This window comes from Mastigoproctus giganteus, chromosome 8, assembly GCF_048544385.1.
Source record: "Mastigoproctus giganteus isolate SK-2022 chromosome 8, ASM4854438v1, whole genome shotgun sequence".
Taxonomy (NCBI): Eukaryota; Metazoa; Arthropoda; class Arachnida; order Uropygi; family Thelyphonidae; genus Mastigoproctus; species Mastigoproctus giganteus.
This window is the reverse complement of record NC_143582.1, coordinates 167,727,971-167,744,038: the sequence shown is the minus strand read 5'-3', so window position 1 is coordinate 167,744,038 and position 16,068 is coordinate 167,727,971. Positions and strand designations below refer to the sequence as shown.

The 16,068-nt window shown below is 34.8% G+C and overlaps 1 protein-coding gene across 1 annotated transcript in view; it reads right to left on the bottom strand.

Moving 5' to 3' along the window:
- Positions 1-326: 326 nt before the first annotated feature.
- LOC150081994 (nucleoside diphosphate kinase-like) overlaps positions 327-16,068 on the bottom strand; it is a 58,195-nt gene continuing 42,453 nt past the window's right edge. Inside the window, exon 4 of the mRNA XM_090379041.1 lies at positions 327-1,189. Within this exon, the coding sequence (XP_090235167.1) occupies positions 1,066-1,189 (124 nt within the window). The 3' untranslated portion in view covers positions 327-1,065. The remainder of the gene's footprint in view (positions 1,190-16,068) is intronic.

Here is a 16,068-nt window from a genome sequence, read left to right as displayed (position 1 = left end):
AGTGTTCATAAAGAATACCTTAGAATATCCATTCAGCCAATGAAGTGATAATGACATTGGCCATTCTATTTTATATACAAGGAAAGGAACTGCTTTGTCCATATTAGTAGCAAAAAAAGACGGCTGGGGAAGAAATTTATGTGTAAAAACTTTTAAGCACAATTTTTTTTTTTATTTAGAATCACCACTTAGGCAAGTTAGCACTGTAATTATGGTTTTCATTTCTTTATTTTAAAGACAAGTTAAGTTTTTCATTAAACATTTTCAATGAAAATGTTCAGAATTTCATATACATTATCATTTAGGGTTAAGTCAGAATTACAGGATTAAATTTAAAAATATATTTTTTCAAACTCCCCACACTGCTTAAAAATAACAGATCAATTGCAAGCATGATCTGAGAAACAGAAACTAACATTTACTGCTAAATGTAGTTCTTCACCTAGAGAATGCAATCAGAAAATATAATAAAAAGCAGAAACAGAAGAGGGCACACGGCTATGTGATTTTTAAAATATTTGCAAGTAGTGAGTGAGTCATACTTATCCTTCTGTATAAGACAATGGTAAGACTCCATTTAGAATATTATACTGAGTCATCTTATAGATTCTAGACTGGGTTCCAAGAAGGGCAAGCAGATTGATGAGGGGCATTTACCATAATCCACATGAAGATTGCAACTACACAACTTCAGTCAGAGAACCAAACAGAGGCATAAGGCACCAAAGGGGAGTGGCATAGTAACTGAGGGAGGTATATTCACTTGCAGACAATATAACGTGAAATTTGTTTTTGAGACAGAACATTAGAATAATTTACCACCAAACACTGCCAAAACAGGAAGCAAGTTTCACAAAACTCAAGCAAGAATTGAATGGTCTCTTTTGGATGATGGAACAAGTTGTTACTTCCTTGCACAATTTGACCATTACACTATTACAATGTTCAATAAAAATCAGTTAAAAAAAAAAAAAAAAAAACAAGATAGGCACTTGTATCAAAGATATGATAACATAACTGAAGATAAAACTACAGGTTTTTCCACATTTACTTTGTCTTTTCAGATCAGTTATCCTCATATATCCAAGTATCAAGTGCAGGTGTCCAACTGCTAATTTCATTATCTGTGAACCATAATTTAACTTCTCTTTGAGCACTTGGAACAGAATCACTACCATGAATGATATTCCTGTGAAAGACAAAAATGCAATGATTTTTTTCTTTAGAAAAAAGTTATACCAAATGCTAGTGCCAACAAGTTAAAACTTTGTTTTAGGATAAAAAAAATCTATATAAAATCAATTAATTTGTCATTATTTCAATGCTTACCTTTCATTTTTAAAGAAAGATTTTATTGAAAATGCAGTAGTTGTAGTAAGAGTACCAAGCAATTAAATCATGTTTTTTCAAAGAAATGTTCCAAAAGGTTTTTTAGCCTATTTTCTGGTTTGCTTGTGAGATAGTCATGTGTATGACTATTTCTTATACAAGCCAACCCATATCTGTACCTTAATAAGACACATTACCAATTTATCTTAATTATATGTAGATTCCAGGCAGGAAATTTATAAGTTCACAACATGAGGTGTGGTACTGTCTCAATAAAGCCTATTTTTTAAAAAAAATAGTTTATCTGCATATTTTTATTACTGCCATTCTTAAAACTGTAGTTTCCTTCCTAAAATGATATTTCAAATATTTCTGTTTATATTCTAGAATGGCCAAATTGATCTGGAGTTTATATCCATTCGGTGTTTACAACATGACTATCCTCCTAATCAGTAAAACTGATTATGCTATTACTAAAAAAACACTAAAGAAAGATTGTAATGTTCCAAACTTATGGCCATATTTATATTCTTTCCGTTATTGAGCAGCTTTTGCAACTGATAGATCCACTAAAGCCATGCTGAAGTATTTACATAGTAAAAAAATAAAATAAAACAAGATTTTATTTGTTAATTAATGACCAACTTTTTAAAAACTGTTAGAGTAAATTACAAAATGAGATCACTCAGTCTGAAAATAAAAACATCAGATTTTAATCACTAGTAACAATCAGCCCCATCCTTTTTTGCATCTTTTATATTTACTTTCTTAGATGCTCCAAGCTCAGTGGTGTTCAAACTTGTTATATGTAAACCTCACAAATGGGATCTGATCATAAGTTCTCTTCCATTAGACAGCTTTATGAAAGCCAGAACAAAATCCCATCTCTAGTCCTCTCTTTCACAACCAACAAATACCCATCTATTAAACATTCCAATTCCACTTCTTACTCTAGATCTCCTTCCCATTATTTTCACCGCAATTACATCTCTTTAAACTCCCTCCCTACAGCATAAATCCATTCCAATTTTTCTTCTCCCTTATAGCCTTTAACGTAATTTAATTTTCTCCTCTCCTCAGTTTCTCATTTCCAACCCACTGTTCATTTCACTTTCAAACCTTCTGCACATTCCAAAAGCTTCAATTCTTACTAATGTTTTCTCCTTTTAGTGATGCATAAAGCATTTAACTAACCTTTCCCATAACCCAATATCTGTTCTCCATGTAAAAACTTTCTATTCTCAAATGCTACCTTACCCAGTGCAATTATACTTCTAATTTTCTCACTATTTCCCCATCATTTGTTAACAGATAAGATATCTTTATTTGTTATGCATTTAAACAGATATTTCCCATCATAGCTTTAGTCTTATCAATTCATTAAACCCATATTAGCATCTTCAGATGCTCCCAAACCCCAAAAAAACTAACTCTTTCTACATGAAATATCAAAATTAGATCTAGACTATGTGTGAAAATCATTATATAACAGGAGGCTGTACACCTCAATGGGGACAATTATCTGTCCCCTGGCAACACAACCATAAAAACTTTGTTGATATCATGTAAATTACCGAATACCCAAATTAATCCATGGAGCATTGGAAATCAGTTCCATGAAATGATGGATCTTGCTAGATTCTATTCTTATCAGATAGGTGGGCATAGAGGATGCCCGGAGAACAGCAGCTGGCAGACTGCATTTGTGCCAACAAAGAAGTATGGCATGTTGTTTTCTCATAGTGCAGCTGATGAGCTTTAGTGACTGTTGGAAACTACAAATGCTGATGCTTACTGTAACATTTGGTAACTCCATGCCCTTGTTTGCTTCAAAGATATGCCTCATGCCATATCACTAATGCAATCTGAGCATGGTTCAGGGATGAATGTAGAAAAGCTGGGAGAGGGCCAAACGAATAGCTCCACAGTGTTAACTAAGGAATCAATGTTCTGTAGGGGAAATGGACTATATCTACTACAGTCTGTGGGTAGAAAGCTTATCCATGAAGGTGTAGCATCATACAAACCAAAGGGGTATCAACAAGCTATTGGAGTAAGTGAAAGGGTTGTCATTGTAAAGCCTACTTGCACCTAGATATTTTTTAGGAGTACAATATATATATACAAACATTCAAATACAAAGGAATAACCCTCTTCTCTACAACTTAATACACATTATGAAAATTTTCTGAAACTTACTTTTTGGGAAGGGGAGACATTGATAATTAGCAACAGAGCTCAGGAGGATCTCAGTTCTGAGGTTGGCATAATGCATTCCCTGAACACATTCCATGCAACAGCAATATTCGTACAGCTTTTAGAATTAGTGATTTGGCAGAGATAGCTAGTGTGAAAGGTCTGCAAACATAAGGGTGTGATTTTACCCTTGTATAAGGCAATGGTCAGGCCACACCTTGAGTACTGTATACAGGTCTGGAAGCCTCATTTTAGGAAGGATGTAGGGCTGCTGGAATGAGTAGAGCAGGGCTACAAGATCAGTGAATAGAACAAAAGGTTGCTCTTACGAAGAAAGGCATAATTTATGCCAACTAGTGTCTGAAGACTAGGCACCTGCGAGGTATTTGATTGTATAAGGCCTTGAATGGTTGGAGCAAGCTCAATGCTGATGGGATTCTTCCCCTAACTCAGATTAATCACCTGCGGGGACAAATTCAAATTGAGGAAAGACAGTTGTAGAATAGATGTGCAGAAATTTGCCTTCAGCCAGCAGATGGTTGATTTCTGGAACAAACTTCCATCTGTCGTAGAAGTGGACAGCTTAAATAAATTCAAGGCAGAACTAGACAACATTTGGAGCAAATGGATAGGTGAAATGGGAAGGGCTTTTTTTTGTTGTTGATGCTGTATAAGCTTGCTTTCTTGCATCATATGCCTCTACTAATGCTAACACCAAACAATGTTTATGACTTTCAACAGCAGATTGGCTTAACATTCAGGCCATGGGAAAAGGACAGCAAGGAGGAACTCATTGTTGTCCTATCCCCAAGATAATTCTAAGATCTCAGTTCAAAATTCTTTGGGTGTTATAATAAGAATTTTCAGATAAAAGAACCAATGGTGATAATCACAGTAACAGAACTATATGATATGCAAGAAGAAAAAATTTGTGAAAGAAGACCTGTTAAATCAAAGTTAATCAGGCATTTTGTAAGTGCTATTTATGCAATTAGAAAGGCAGAAAAAGATATGCAAACATTTAGCCATAATTGTGAGCATCCTTGGATTAGGGGGAGTTTCCAACAGACTAGAGACTGCAAATGTATCCTATTCATAAGGGGAGGAGAATCAGAGGATTAGACTTGTGGGCTTGATTTCTATTCCAGGGAAATTAAGCAAACCTCTAGCTGTTTAAAGAAGTAATGCAGGACCATCTAGATAGGAATGTGGTTATACAGCAGTTACATCATACATTTGTTAAGGCTACCCTGTTTGATCATTGTGACTAGATACTATAGGTGCTTATGTATGGAATGCATTTGGCCCACTTTCAGAGAAAGCAGCACCTTTATACCACTTAAACGAATTATGTAAATTAATGGGTGTGCACATAGCAAAGGCATGCAGGGTTGGTCATTTGCTGGTTGTGTTAATCAACCTGCTTACTGGATTGAATTTAGTCTTCTGGTTGTCAGTGGCTGAAGTAGTGAATATTGTGTTGTTTTTGTGTGCTGATTGGAGGAATGAATGGGTGTGGAAGATGCACCAAAAAAAATCTGTTTGGTCAAGTCTTTTCTCTAATAGTTTTTGGTTTTTTTTGTCTGTTTGATGATCAGCCTTTCTTAAATGTAAAGAAGTTTTTACTAAGTTGGCAATTCTACTTGTATGTATACATATCATTCAATTCACACAAACACACTAGAATGTCTGATGGCTTCCAGTAATGCAAGTTCCTGGAACTGACAAGAGACAGTCATTGTAGCTTCCAGAGGCTAACAGTATATAAGAAATATATATTTAAATTTCAAAAATTTTTTGATAATGCACCAAATAAGACTACTATACAAACTGGAGCAGTGCAGCATTAGGAGAAAATTACTGCTATAGATAAAGAGATGACTGAGTGGGAGAATATACAGTGGTTATCAAGGGCACTGCTCTTCTAAGGATTAATGCTATTAGTGGAGTGCTCTAGGATTCAGTGCTGCACCCACTGCTTTTTTTTTCAATATTTATTAAAGACATTTCAGGTTTAAAGCCTCAGTTTGTTAAAGGTTAGCAGGGTGGTTAATGACAAATTGCAGGCACTCTGTGTTATCAGACACTCAGTCTAAAACACTGATGGATCCAATATCTTTCTATTTCAGAAGATTTAGAAGTCCGGTTGGCCTGGCTCCCTAAAATCCACTCATGCACACCTTCTCGATGGTAAGCCTCGTTATGTCACTTATGTGTCAACGAACGTGTAGAGTGGTTCTCTTCAAGATGCCTGGTCAGCGTGAAGAGAAAAAGACCAAACCCTCCAACACATCACAGCGAAACAAATGGCCCCTCAGTCCCCAGCAGCTTTCACTCCTCCTCTTACGGCAGCGAGAGGATCAGAGTGGAAGCAGAGGGTGCTAAGAATCACTGGGTACGATCAGGCTGCCATGCACGGAAACTGAACTTTGCTGCCTGTTACAACGTAAGATCGCTCATCGGTGAAGACAGGATATTAGAGCCGGAAAAGGAACAACTAGAAAATGTGAATTGGAATATCATCAGTTTGGCTGAAAGAAGAAGAAATGAATCACTTATAAGTTTATCAAGTGGAAAACTACTGTACACCAATGGAAACAGTGAAAGGAACCAAGGTGGAGTTGGGTTCCTGGTCCATAAAGATATAAAAAACAACATGGTTCCTGGTCCATAAAGATATAAAAAACAACATTTTGGAATTCAAAAGTACATCACCAAGGGTGTCAAGACTTCTAAGAGGTACAAGCGTTAGCTTGTGCCTCTTAGAAGTACATAATGTGCCTCTTAGAAGTGCATAAATCATTATAACCGTTAGGTTATAATGATTTATGCACCAACATCGAGCCATGATGATGAAGAGGTTGAAGAAATGTACACCGAAATTGAGTCTTCTAGATAAGCAGAAAAGCCAATACACTATTATTATGGGAACTCCAATGCTAAGGTTGGAAAAAGACAAAACAGCACAGAAAGGGAAACTATAGGAAATTTTGGAATTTATATCTTCAACCAGGCCTATGGGGCTGGGAAATTCCATACTGCAATAATTAAAGACAAATACCAGCCAAGGAATTAAAAATTTACTATAAAAATAAAATATACAGAAATAAAATAAAATATAATGAAAACACTATCGGAAGACGAAAATATTACAATAAATTACGATAAAATAAACTACAATAAAAATGTTAAAAATACCGAAGCAATAAAATTATCTAAAATAAACTGGATTAAAAGCAATAAAACCTGAAGCTTTCGGAGACAGCATTATATTTTATTTTATTTCTGTATATTTTATTTTTATAGTAAATTTTTAATTCCTTGGCTGGTGTTTGTCTTTAATTATTGCAGTAATTTTGGAATTGGTGAAAGAAATGAAAGACTTGTGGAATTTGCAGAATCTCAAGGATTGTCAGTAATGAACACTTTTTTTTTCAAGAAAAGGGTGAACAGAAAATGGACATGGAAGAGTCCAAATGGATTAACAACTAATGAAATAGACTTCATCCTCACTAACAGAAGATATATCATGAATGATATTACAGTCCTGAATAAAGTAAAATGTTAGAAGTGATCACAGAATGGCAAGATGCACACTTGATATAGATGTAGGAAAGGAAAGGAAAAAACTGAATCAAGTAAATAATATGAACGTCTTTGAGATAACAGAAGATGAAAAAGAGCAGTAAGTACTGGAATTTAACAAGTTTGAGCTTCTGCACTGCTCAGGACCAAGATATTGACAAGGAATATTACAACTTTCTGAAAGTGATAAAGCCCAAGAAACCTATAGGGAAAAGGAAATCAGTCAAGAAACACTTGTTATGATGAACCAAAGGCAACAAATGAAGAGCAAGATAAACACTGACAAGGAGAAAATTGAGTATACCGAGTTATGCAAAGCCATTAGAAAGAGACTCAGAGAGGACATAAGATTTAACACAAGAAAAGTAGATCAAGCATTAAGGGGGAAACCAATGAACTTCTTGAGATGGTAGATCGCAGCACATTTTGAAGAAAAAAAGTATCACATTACAAATTAAGTTAGCCAGCCCTGCTCTAGAGCATACACACAGCAAGTTTTAGCTTGTAGTATAACAGTCTAGTGAAAATTATTTTATTATTAGTTTTTTAATCTTCATTTGTTGGGAATACTAAAAATGATGAAATCTGAATGATGTGTGAACATCAAATTTGGTTTGATTTTTGTCATTTTGACCAAGGATTTGGTTGCCAAGTAAAGCAGCACTAAATTCATTCCCAGCATTGCAAAAATTTGACTGACAAAAACCTCCCACCACGTGACTTTGTCAGTCCCATATTAAAACAGAAGGCAAAAGGAAAATAATGATTCTATTAAAAATATCCAATCAAACAATTAACTGCCTAAAAGCATTCACAAGACTTCCAAAAATGTTTTGCTCAGTAGCAGATGTGATGGAGCAAGTGTGGTTACAGGAGATTATACTGAATATAACAATGTAAACATTTATCATTAAACAATTTTTTCGCAATGTTCACTAAACCTTTTGACCAAACCTAGCTTGTAGTAAACACAATAAACTGCATTTTACACTTATTTGCTTCCCCACCCCCCTTCAATTACACAGTACAAACTATTCCAGAAACTACTTATATTTCAAGATCTAGTTTAATTTAATTTCAAAGAGTATTTCTTCATGAAATTCTCATTTCACATTGAAATTTCATTAAAAAAATGAAACACTTACTTAAGCTAAGTTACAAATAACTCCACATTTATATTATTTTCACATAATGTTGCAAACATAAGAGCACAGTTGCTATCCACAGGGCAAACATGAGTATAGCCAGCAATGTTTGTTTTAATGTGTATATTGTTAAATTTGGTATACCTGAAATAAAAAAAATTAAAATACAGTTTCAGTTATAAAGTATGATTGCATCTACAAGATGGACACACAAAAAAAAAGAGTGGGGGGACAAAACATCAGTTTTACAATAGCTCAATCAGAAGCAAACTATACCTCACAAAGGGGAACCGGCTATGGCAATGATCGTTTCCAAAGTGACGACTACTGAACTATTTATTGTATTCTCTGCAAAATACTAAATGATTTCCTCCAAGAGGGGAACCAATATTTGTCAATTTCAATACCTTTAGTTATGAACTTTTGTAAACTAAATTTTATAAGCAAATAGTTGACACAGTGCCAGGCATGGTATATAAGAATATGTACTTTTATGGTAATTATCTATTTAGTATAACATATTGAGAAGTTACAGTGACTGACTGTTAATATTTACTTGTGTGGGGAGGATCTGGTTTGACTTCCTCTCTGCAACAGAAGTCAATCTGACTGAACAATCATTCCTGTTATACATTCCTAATGATCTTGTAAAATCCTTCTAGTTACCATGTGTAAAGAGATTATTACCCATCTGTTCTTAGTGTTTGTCAGAATATTACCACATGTTAAATAGTTTTTTTTCAGCACGCATGAGTTCACACAAAAGTTCCCATATTTAAAATAAAAACAAGTACAGTGGATTCCGTTTATTTGGGCCACTGGTTAATCGGGGGAGCCGTTTATTTGGGGCAAATCTTTAAACAGGGAACCCAATCAAGAAAATAGCCAGGGTTTACTTCGCTTAACTGGGACAACATTCCATTTAATCGGGGCAGGAGATTGCAGCAATGGCAATTACCCTATGATCGTCTCTGACCGTACCACTTGGTTCGGTTGGATTTCTGGAGGTCACAACCATAAAACAATTAGCAGTCATCTGTTTATTGGGCTTTTCTGTTAGTGAAATCTATCATAGTTGTTATTATTTGGTTTTTAGGAGCATTAGCAACTAAGGCCATATTGCTCTGGGGATATGCGGTGGTCATTCCCTGACCTTTCCATATTTGGTGGTCACAGGCTCGAACCCCGGTCTAATCAAGAAGCGTGTGCTAAGCACTGCTGCTCCTGCTCACCTGGCTACGGAGGCACCTATATAAATGGATAGTAATCCCAATCTTATTGAATTTGTGATAATACCAAAAACTAGAATTCTGTGGGTTATTATGGTGAAATGTGTTTACACTTCTACTCCGTTCTCACTTGCGTGTATTGTGTTACTTGAAATTTGTGTGCTGTGTTCTTTATTATTGATTGCTTATCTTTTTACTGTTTTAAATTTTAACCCTCGCCCACAAATGTCAGTGAACAGAAATGTCAACTAGTTAGTATGTACATATTAATTATTCCGATTATCACATATAATTTAATTTTTTAATTGGTAAGGCAATAAAAGGTAAACTTTTATAGCCTGTGGATAATATTCCTCCTATTTTTGCTAATTAGAATCGCTGTTTAATAGAATTAAAATTCAATTCACAAACGTGATCACAATGACGGGCGCTTACTACACATCATATAGTGAACGGTACTTTACTATGGTGACTCCATCGTATTTTTATCTTTTTTACGTGAAACTTCGGATAATTGGGGCAGCCGCCTAATTGGGCCAAAATGCACCAGTCCAGTCCAGATGTGTTCCAAATAACCGGAATCGACTGTATTTGAAAATAAAATCTGAGGGTAAAATTAATACAGCTATTTAAACTACTCAAATCATTTTGGTAAATTATTATATCTTCATTATATCACCCCTCACAGCAGACAACAAAAACAGAAATGCATGGTTACAAACAATGGAAAAAAAACAACAAAAATATTTCCTATACTTCTGTTTTTATTTATTTTGCAAGCTAAATTAGCAATTATTACAAACTAACTGATTCATATAAACATGGAATAAAACATGTTGACTGCAATACTAAAGAATTAATCGATACCAGAATACAAGTAAATTTAAGTTTTTTTAAATAATATTTAATTTAACACCCAAAAAATTCAGCTCAAGTCATAAAAGCATTTAGCTGGTGGAAACAATTCTGATATTGTATATCTAGATTTAGTAAAGCTTTTGATTCAGTTACCCACAAGACTATTGTATAAATTGGGATCACTGAGAAGATCCTTCAGTGGATAAGGAGCTGGCTAAGTGCGAGGACTCAGAGGGTGATAATGGACATTCTTCAGAGTGAACTCTTGTTTCTGGTTTTTCTTCAATGATATTAATAAGGGCATACAGGGCAGGTTGTTTGTATTTGTTGATGATTTAATGATAAGTAGCAGGGTTAATAACCAGGCTCAGGATGAGTTTCTTCAAAATAACTTGATGGCCCGAAAGACAGCAGCTGACACACTAAATGTAAGGTTTTGCATCTGAAGAAAAGAAATTGAGGGGTGGCAAACACTCGAAGGAACATTAAGGATGATTTCGGATGGGAAATATTTAGCAGTTTAAGATATAAGCAGATTGAAGCCAAACACTTCAACTATTCTTAAATGCACAGAAGTTGGTTAACTCCTTTAAAACATCTTGGCTTGTAAAATTTACCAACCACAAGTGGATGCAGCTTTGTACTGTCATCTATGTAGCAGCATAACAGAATAGTGATTCTTTCTTCACTCAATTTTCCACCATTATAAGACTCCTCAAACAGCAAATTATAAAATATACCTGTCATGTCAAAATTAGAGAAATCTAATTTTTTTTAAATATGCTCATTTTTTTAAAAAATCAATTAAAAAAATCTTAAGTTTTTAAAATGGACCATACAGAACACAACCAGATTGCACCCTTTTCATTGTCAATATTCAGCCTTGCCGTAAACATTTTGGGGAACAAAGGTATTAATGTACTTGAATCTTTGGAGCCACTGCTGCATTTGTAGTTCAACAAGTGTTTTGAACTAGATAATTAGCCTTCTCTTGCAATATTGGACCACTGACTGGCAAATTAGACATGCTGTTATTTGGTTTTTAGGAGCATTAGCAACCAAGGCCATATTGCTTCGGGGATATGCAGTGGTCACTCCCTGACCTTTCCGCATCCTCTGTATTTGGTGGTCACAGGCTTGAACCCAGGTCTAATCAAGAAGCATGTGCTACGCACTGCTGCTCCTGCCCACCTGGCTACGGAGGCACCCTTTGAAAATGCCCTATCAAAGGCGCACACTGAAAAAAATTATACTGAGAATAGAAACCAACCAACCTATAGATTTGCAGATGTGCATATCAGAGTTGGCAAAAGTATGGAGTCAAGATGTGATGGGAACAACGATTAAGAATTGTTTCACAAAAGCAGGTTTTGCAAAAATGCTAATTAACAGAGATGAGAGGGATGAACTACTAAAAGACATTGAGCAATGTTGAGAAGAGTTCTAAGCAAGGTTTGATCAGTAGAGAAATTGTTCTTGACGAATTTTTAGTTTTAGGAGTTAATGATGTCATAGTAGCTGAATATCCAGGTGACTCCAACATTTTGGAGCATATTTAAAGAACTAGTGATAATATCGACGATGAGTTGGATGTGAGGGCAATATTAAACCTTCAAACAAATGTTTGAAAGTATTTTTAATTGTTGAAAAGGTCATATTCCTTTAAAACAAAATTTCTGTATAACAAATTTTTTCAAGGGAATGATCGATTTCATTATGTAGAGGTCCAACTGTATGTATATAAATATATATATTTTTTAAAACACCTTTGCACTGTATTCCATTTCTTAACCCCCCCCCCAGCTTGAGCTGAGGCTCTTCGAATTTTTTTTAAAAATTAGATCTAAAATGGCTCTTCACTCAAAAAGAGGTTGCAACCCCTGACATAGAACACATTCCCCTGTGTTGTCTTCTTACTTGTACTCTGATCTTGACATTTGCTTTGAAAATTTATTGCTTGATTAGATTTATAGTCAACTAGAAAAAGCCACAAACCAGCAATGTCTAAATTCTACTGTTTTTTTTTTTTTTTTTGATTACAATTTATACAAAAGGACTTAACAAAGTTCAGAAGCATGAGTGATTAATAATGCCATACATTATGCTTATTTGAAATGTTGACATGAACTGCGACACCCTTTAGAATAAATTAAAATATACGGACACATTATACTTAAATAGTCTTCAAAAATGTTTTATAACATTATACAGTATAAGGTAATATGAGCATCGATTAAACCATAATCTGTCCTGTTAAGAAATCTGGAATTTTATGAAATTGACAGTAAGGAGTTTATCCATTAGTTAACCTAGCTCCACTTATGGCCTTCACTGTTCAGTAAAACGTGATTCTGACTACTGCAAGATACATTATAGGCTTGTGGTTATGAATTCGCTGCAGCTCCTTACTGCATCTGGCTTAAATCTAAGCACCACCTTTATTATATGTAAGCAAGCAGACTTTTTCTCCACCCAGAAAGCAAAAAAAAAATTACCATCCATTACTGGTAACATCAACAATTTTTATTTATTTATAATTTGTTGTGATGTCCATGAAGTTTACTGTTCAACTGAACAACGGAGATAATCTTAAAAAAAAATCGTGCACTACAAACCAAACCTACTGATCATCTATGAAGAGTTCTGCTTAAATGTAATGAGCTGAACAATTGAATCCCATATAATTATACAGTGGACCCCGGCTTTACAATATTAATCCGTTCCAGAGACACCATTGTATCGTGAAAATATTGTAATGAGAACCCAATAATACATTGTTTTTTTGGTAATTCGTTCCAAGACCTTGAAAGTTGAAATTTTTGCTATGTAAATAAGCTATTTATCTCTCTCTAAAAGGTGATTTTTATAATACAAATTGTACACATTGATTAAAAAACTAATATATTTATTTAAGCATAACACACAAAAAAAAAAAAAATCACTTCCACTAAAGGATGCAAAAACAAAACATGCAGCCAACATTTACAAACACTGCTACTGGCTGTGAGGAGGGACCACATGGTCTGGTTGGAGATAATCGTAAGCCCATCCCATCAAAGTGAAATAAGTAGGTGCCAGTTAACATGATCACTGGTTAGTGGAATCAGCTGCTTTAATTTCAAAAAAAGCAATTAAAATCATTAAAATTTGCAGTTTCTGGCTTATTGGGCTTTTCTAGTGCCCAATAAGCCAGTGCAATCTATTATATCTCATTTGTGCATATTGTGTAAGTTGCAATTTGTGCATGCCATGTTCTTTGTTATTGATTGCTTACCTCTTTTACAGTTTTAAATTTTACAACACCCCCACCAATAAAATTGTCAGTGAACAGAAATATCAATTAGTTAGTATGCATATATTACAGTATTAATTAAGTTATGTACATAAGCATAAATTTATTTTTATTTTGCTAACCTGTGGAAAATTCTTCTGATTTTCACGTATCATTTAATTTTGCTAATTGGTAACGTAATAAAGTGTAAATTTGTGATCTTTACTTTTATAGCCAGTGGTAACATTCCTCCTACTTTTGCCTATTAGAATCACCATTTAAAAGAATTAAAATTAAATTCGCAAAGATTATCACAATGACCGGTGCTTACCACATGTCACATAGTGAACGTTATATTATGGAGAGTCCATCATAAAGTGGTTTGATCGTAGTGAATAAATCTTAAAGCGGAGGTCCACTGTACTTTACTTTCTTGCACTGGCCAGACCATGGTCAACTGTCACTACTGCAATAAAAGATGTTGTAAAGCATCACAAGATTACAGTAGTGTGATCGAAATTATGTTGCATGCCTGACTCACCTACATTTAAAACTGCTGATATTAAGAGTAGACAATTCTGTCTTTCATACCACTTAAATTAGCTGAAATGTAGGCTTAACTAAGCATGCTTTTATGTTATCTCTCACTATTTCTGACAGCACTTGCTCTGCATTAAACACATTAAGGTAACAGAGATACTGACAATAAATAAAAATAACACATTTTTAAAAAAAATAAGAAATATTCTCCCAATTTCAGTCAAGAAACAACTCAGAAAACCTCAAATATAATGGAATAAGACAAGAGAGCCATGCAAAGAATTGACAGTTTGGAATGCAGATCAATGTTGTTACAGCAAACGTGTATTTGGTGAGACAAAAAGGACACAAGTCAACACCAGTACAATGTGCAGCTGTTCACAAGCCATTAGTCACCCAGACTAATGCCAGATGCCATCTGGTTTGACCAATACCCACCATTCTTGGACTGTAGACTAAGGGAAAGTCGTGCTTTGGAATGAAGAGTCATGATACATTGTCCAACAGTCTGATGATCATGCCTGGATGTGGCAGATGGCTGGAGAGATCTATCTACTGGACTGTTCATCTGGAACCATTAAAACTACAGATGCCAAGGTCTAACTAGACATCCCAGACAACAATGCACTACCTATGTAGTGGCAGCACACTGGGGAACACCCATACTTGTATCAGCATAACAATGCTCCATGTAATACTACTAGCATCATGACAGCTGGCTAACCTAGAGCTTCACTCTTACAGAAAACCTATAGAATGAATTAGATCATCAGGTTCATGTGAGAAGAAACTGCCCAAAAAAAAAGAGCTGACGTAGTCACCACTTTGAAAAGCTAAATGATGGAAAATATTGGAAGACATTAAAAAAAAAACTGGGAGTTCCAAGGAGACTAGAGGCTATCATAAAGGCCAAAGGTTTTGAGCATACATCAGTTTCCCTGTAAGTGTTCAGATATTAATGGTAGGGCAGTGTATATTATATTTCATTTTTTGCAGTTAATCTGGATAACCAGCATATAGAAATCTCCTATACCAAAGTAGCACTATGCAATTCAACTGTGCTACTGGTGCCGATATTCAAGATGAGTGCACAAGAAGCTGTAGGATATCAACAGAAGGAAGGGCATCCCAGAAGTAAATCTAATTCCTTGGATGTGTTACCAACCCTAATAACTGCAGTCAAGGGGTGGGAAGTGTTGAAGAGTGATTCACTGCACTGCTGGTCACGAACTGACTAAGTCAGAGCAATAAAACAGACACTACTGCCTCTCGGAAGAAGGTACAACATGCTACTGTTTCTCACAAATGAAAATTCATAAATATCAAATAAGATATGATCTAATTATAATTAGAAAAAATAATTTCATTTGCAGTATTAAGTGTTGAATGAATAACAATTACATGGAAAAAACCTCTACACAATTATAACCTCTCTAACATCTTTAATTTCTGTGTGATGCTCAGGACAAGATTCAACAAATTTTAGATATGTGCCATCTGCAAAAGTTAGTTACCAAGTGTGGCAGTAAAGGGAGGGGATACTAGTCTTCTGAAAGAACCATTATGCAGAAAACTGCCCCCCACTAAGTCAAGCAGGAGGGGTGAAACCATATCTTTACACCACTTATTAAGCATTAAGTTTGTATAAAGGAAAGTACCCAAGCAGCCAGTATCACACTCATCTAATGATAATGGATGAGTCTGTTGATATTAACACATTGACAATTACCAACTTTTAAATCTCACTGTTTTAACTTAACTGTGCTAAACTAGTTAGGTATCCCTAAATCGATGCCAAGAATTGTTAGGAATCAGTTCATATGTTGCTCCCAATGATTTTAAACAATTAAAACAGCAAATTTCACTACCAATTATAAAAGAAAATCCTATCTAATTACCATTTTTAATGCTTTAC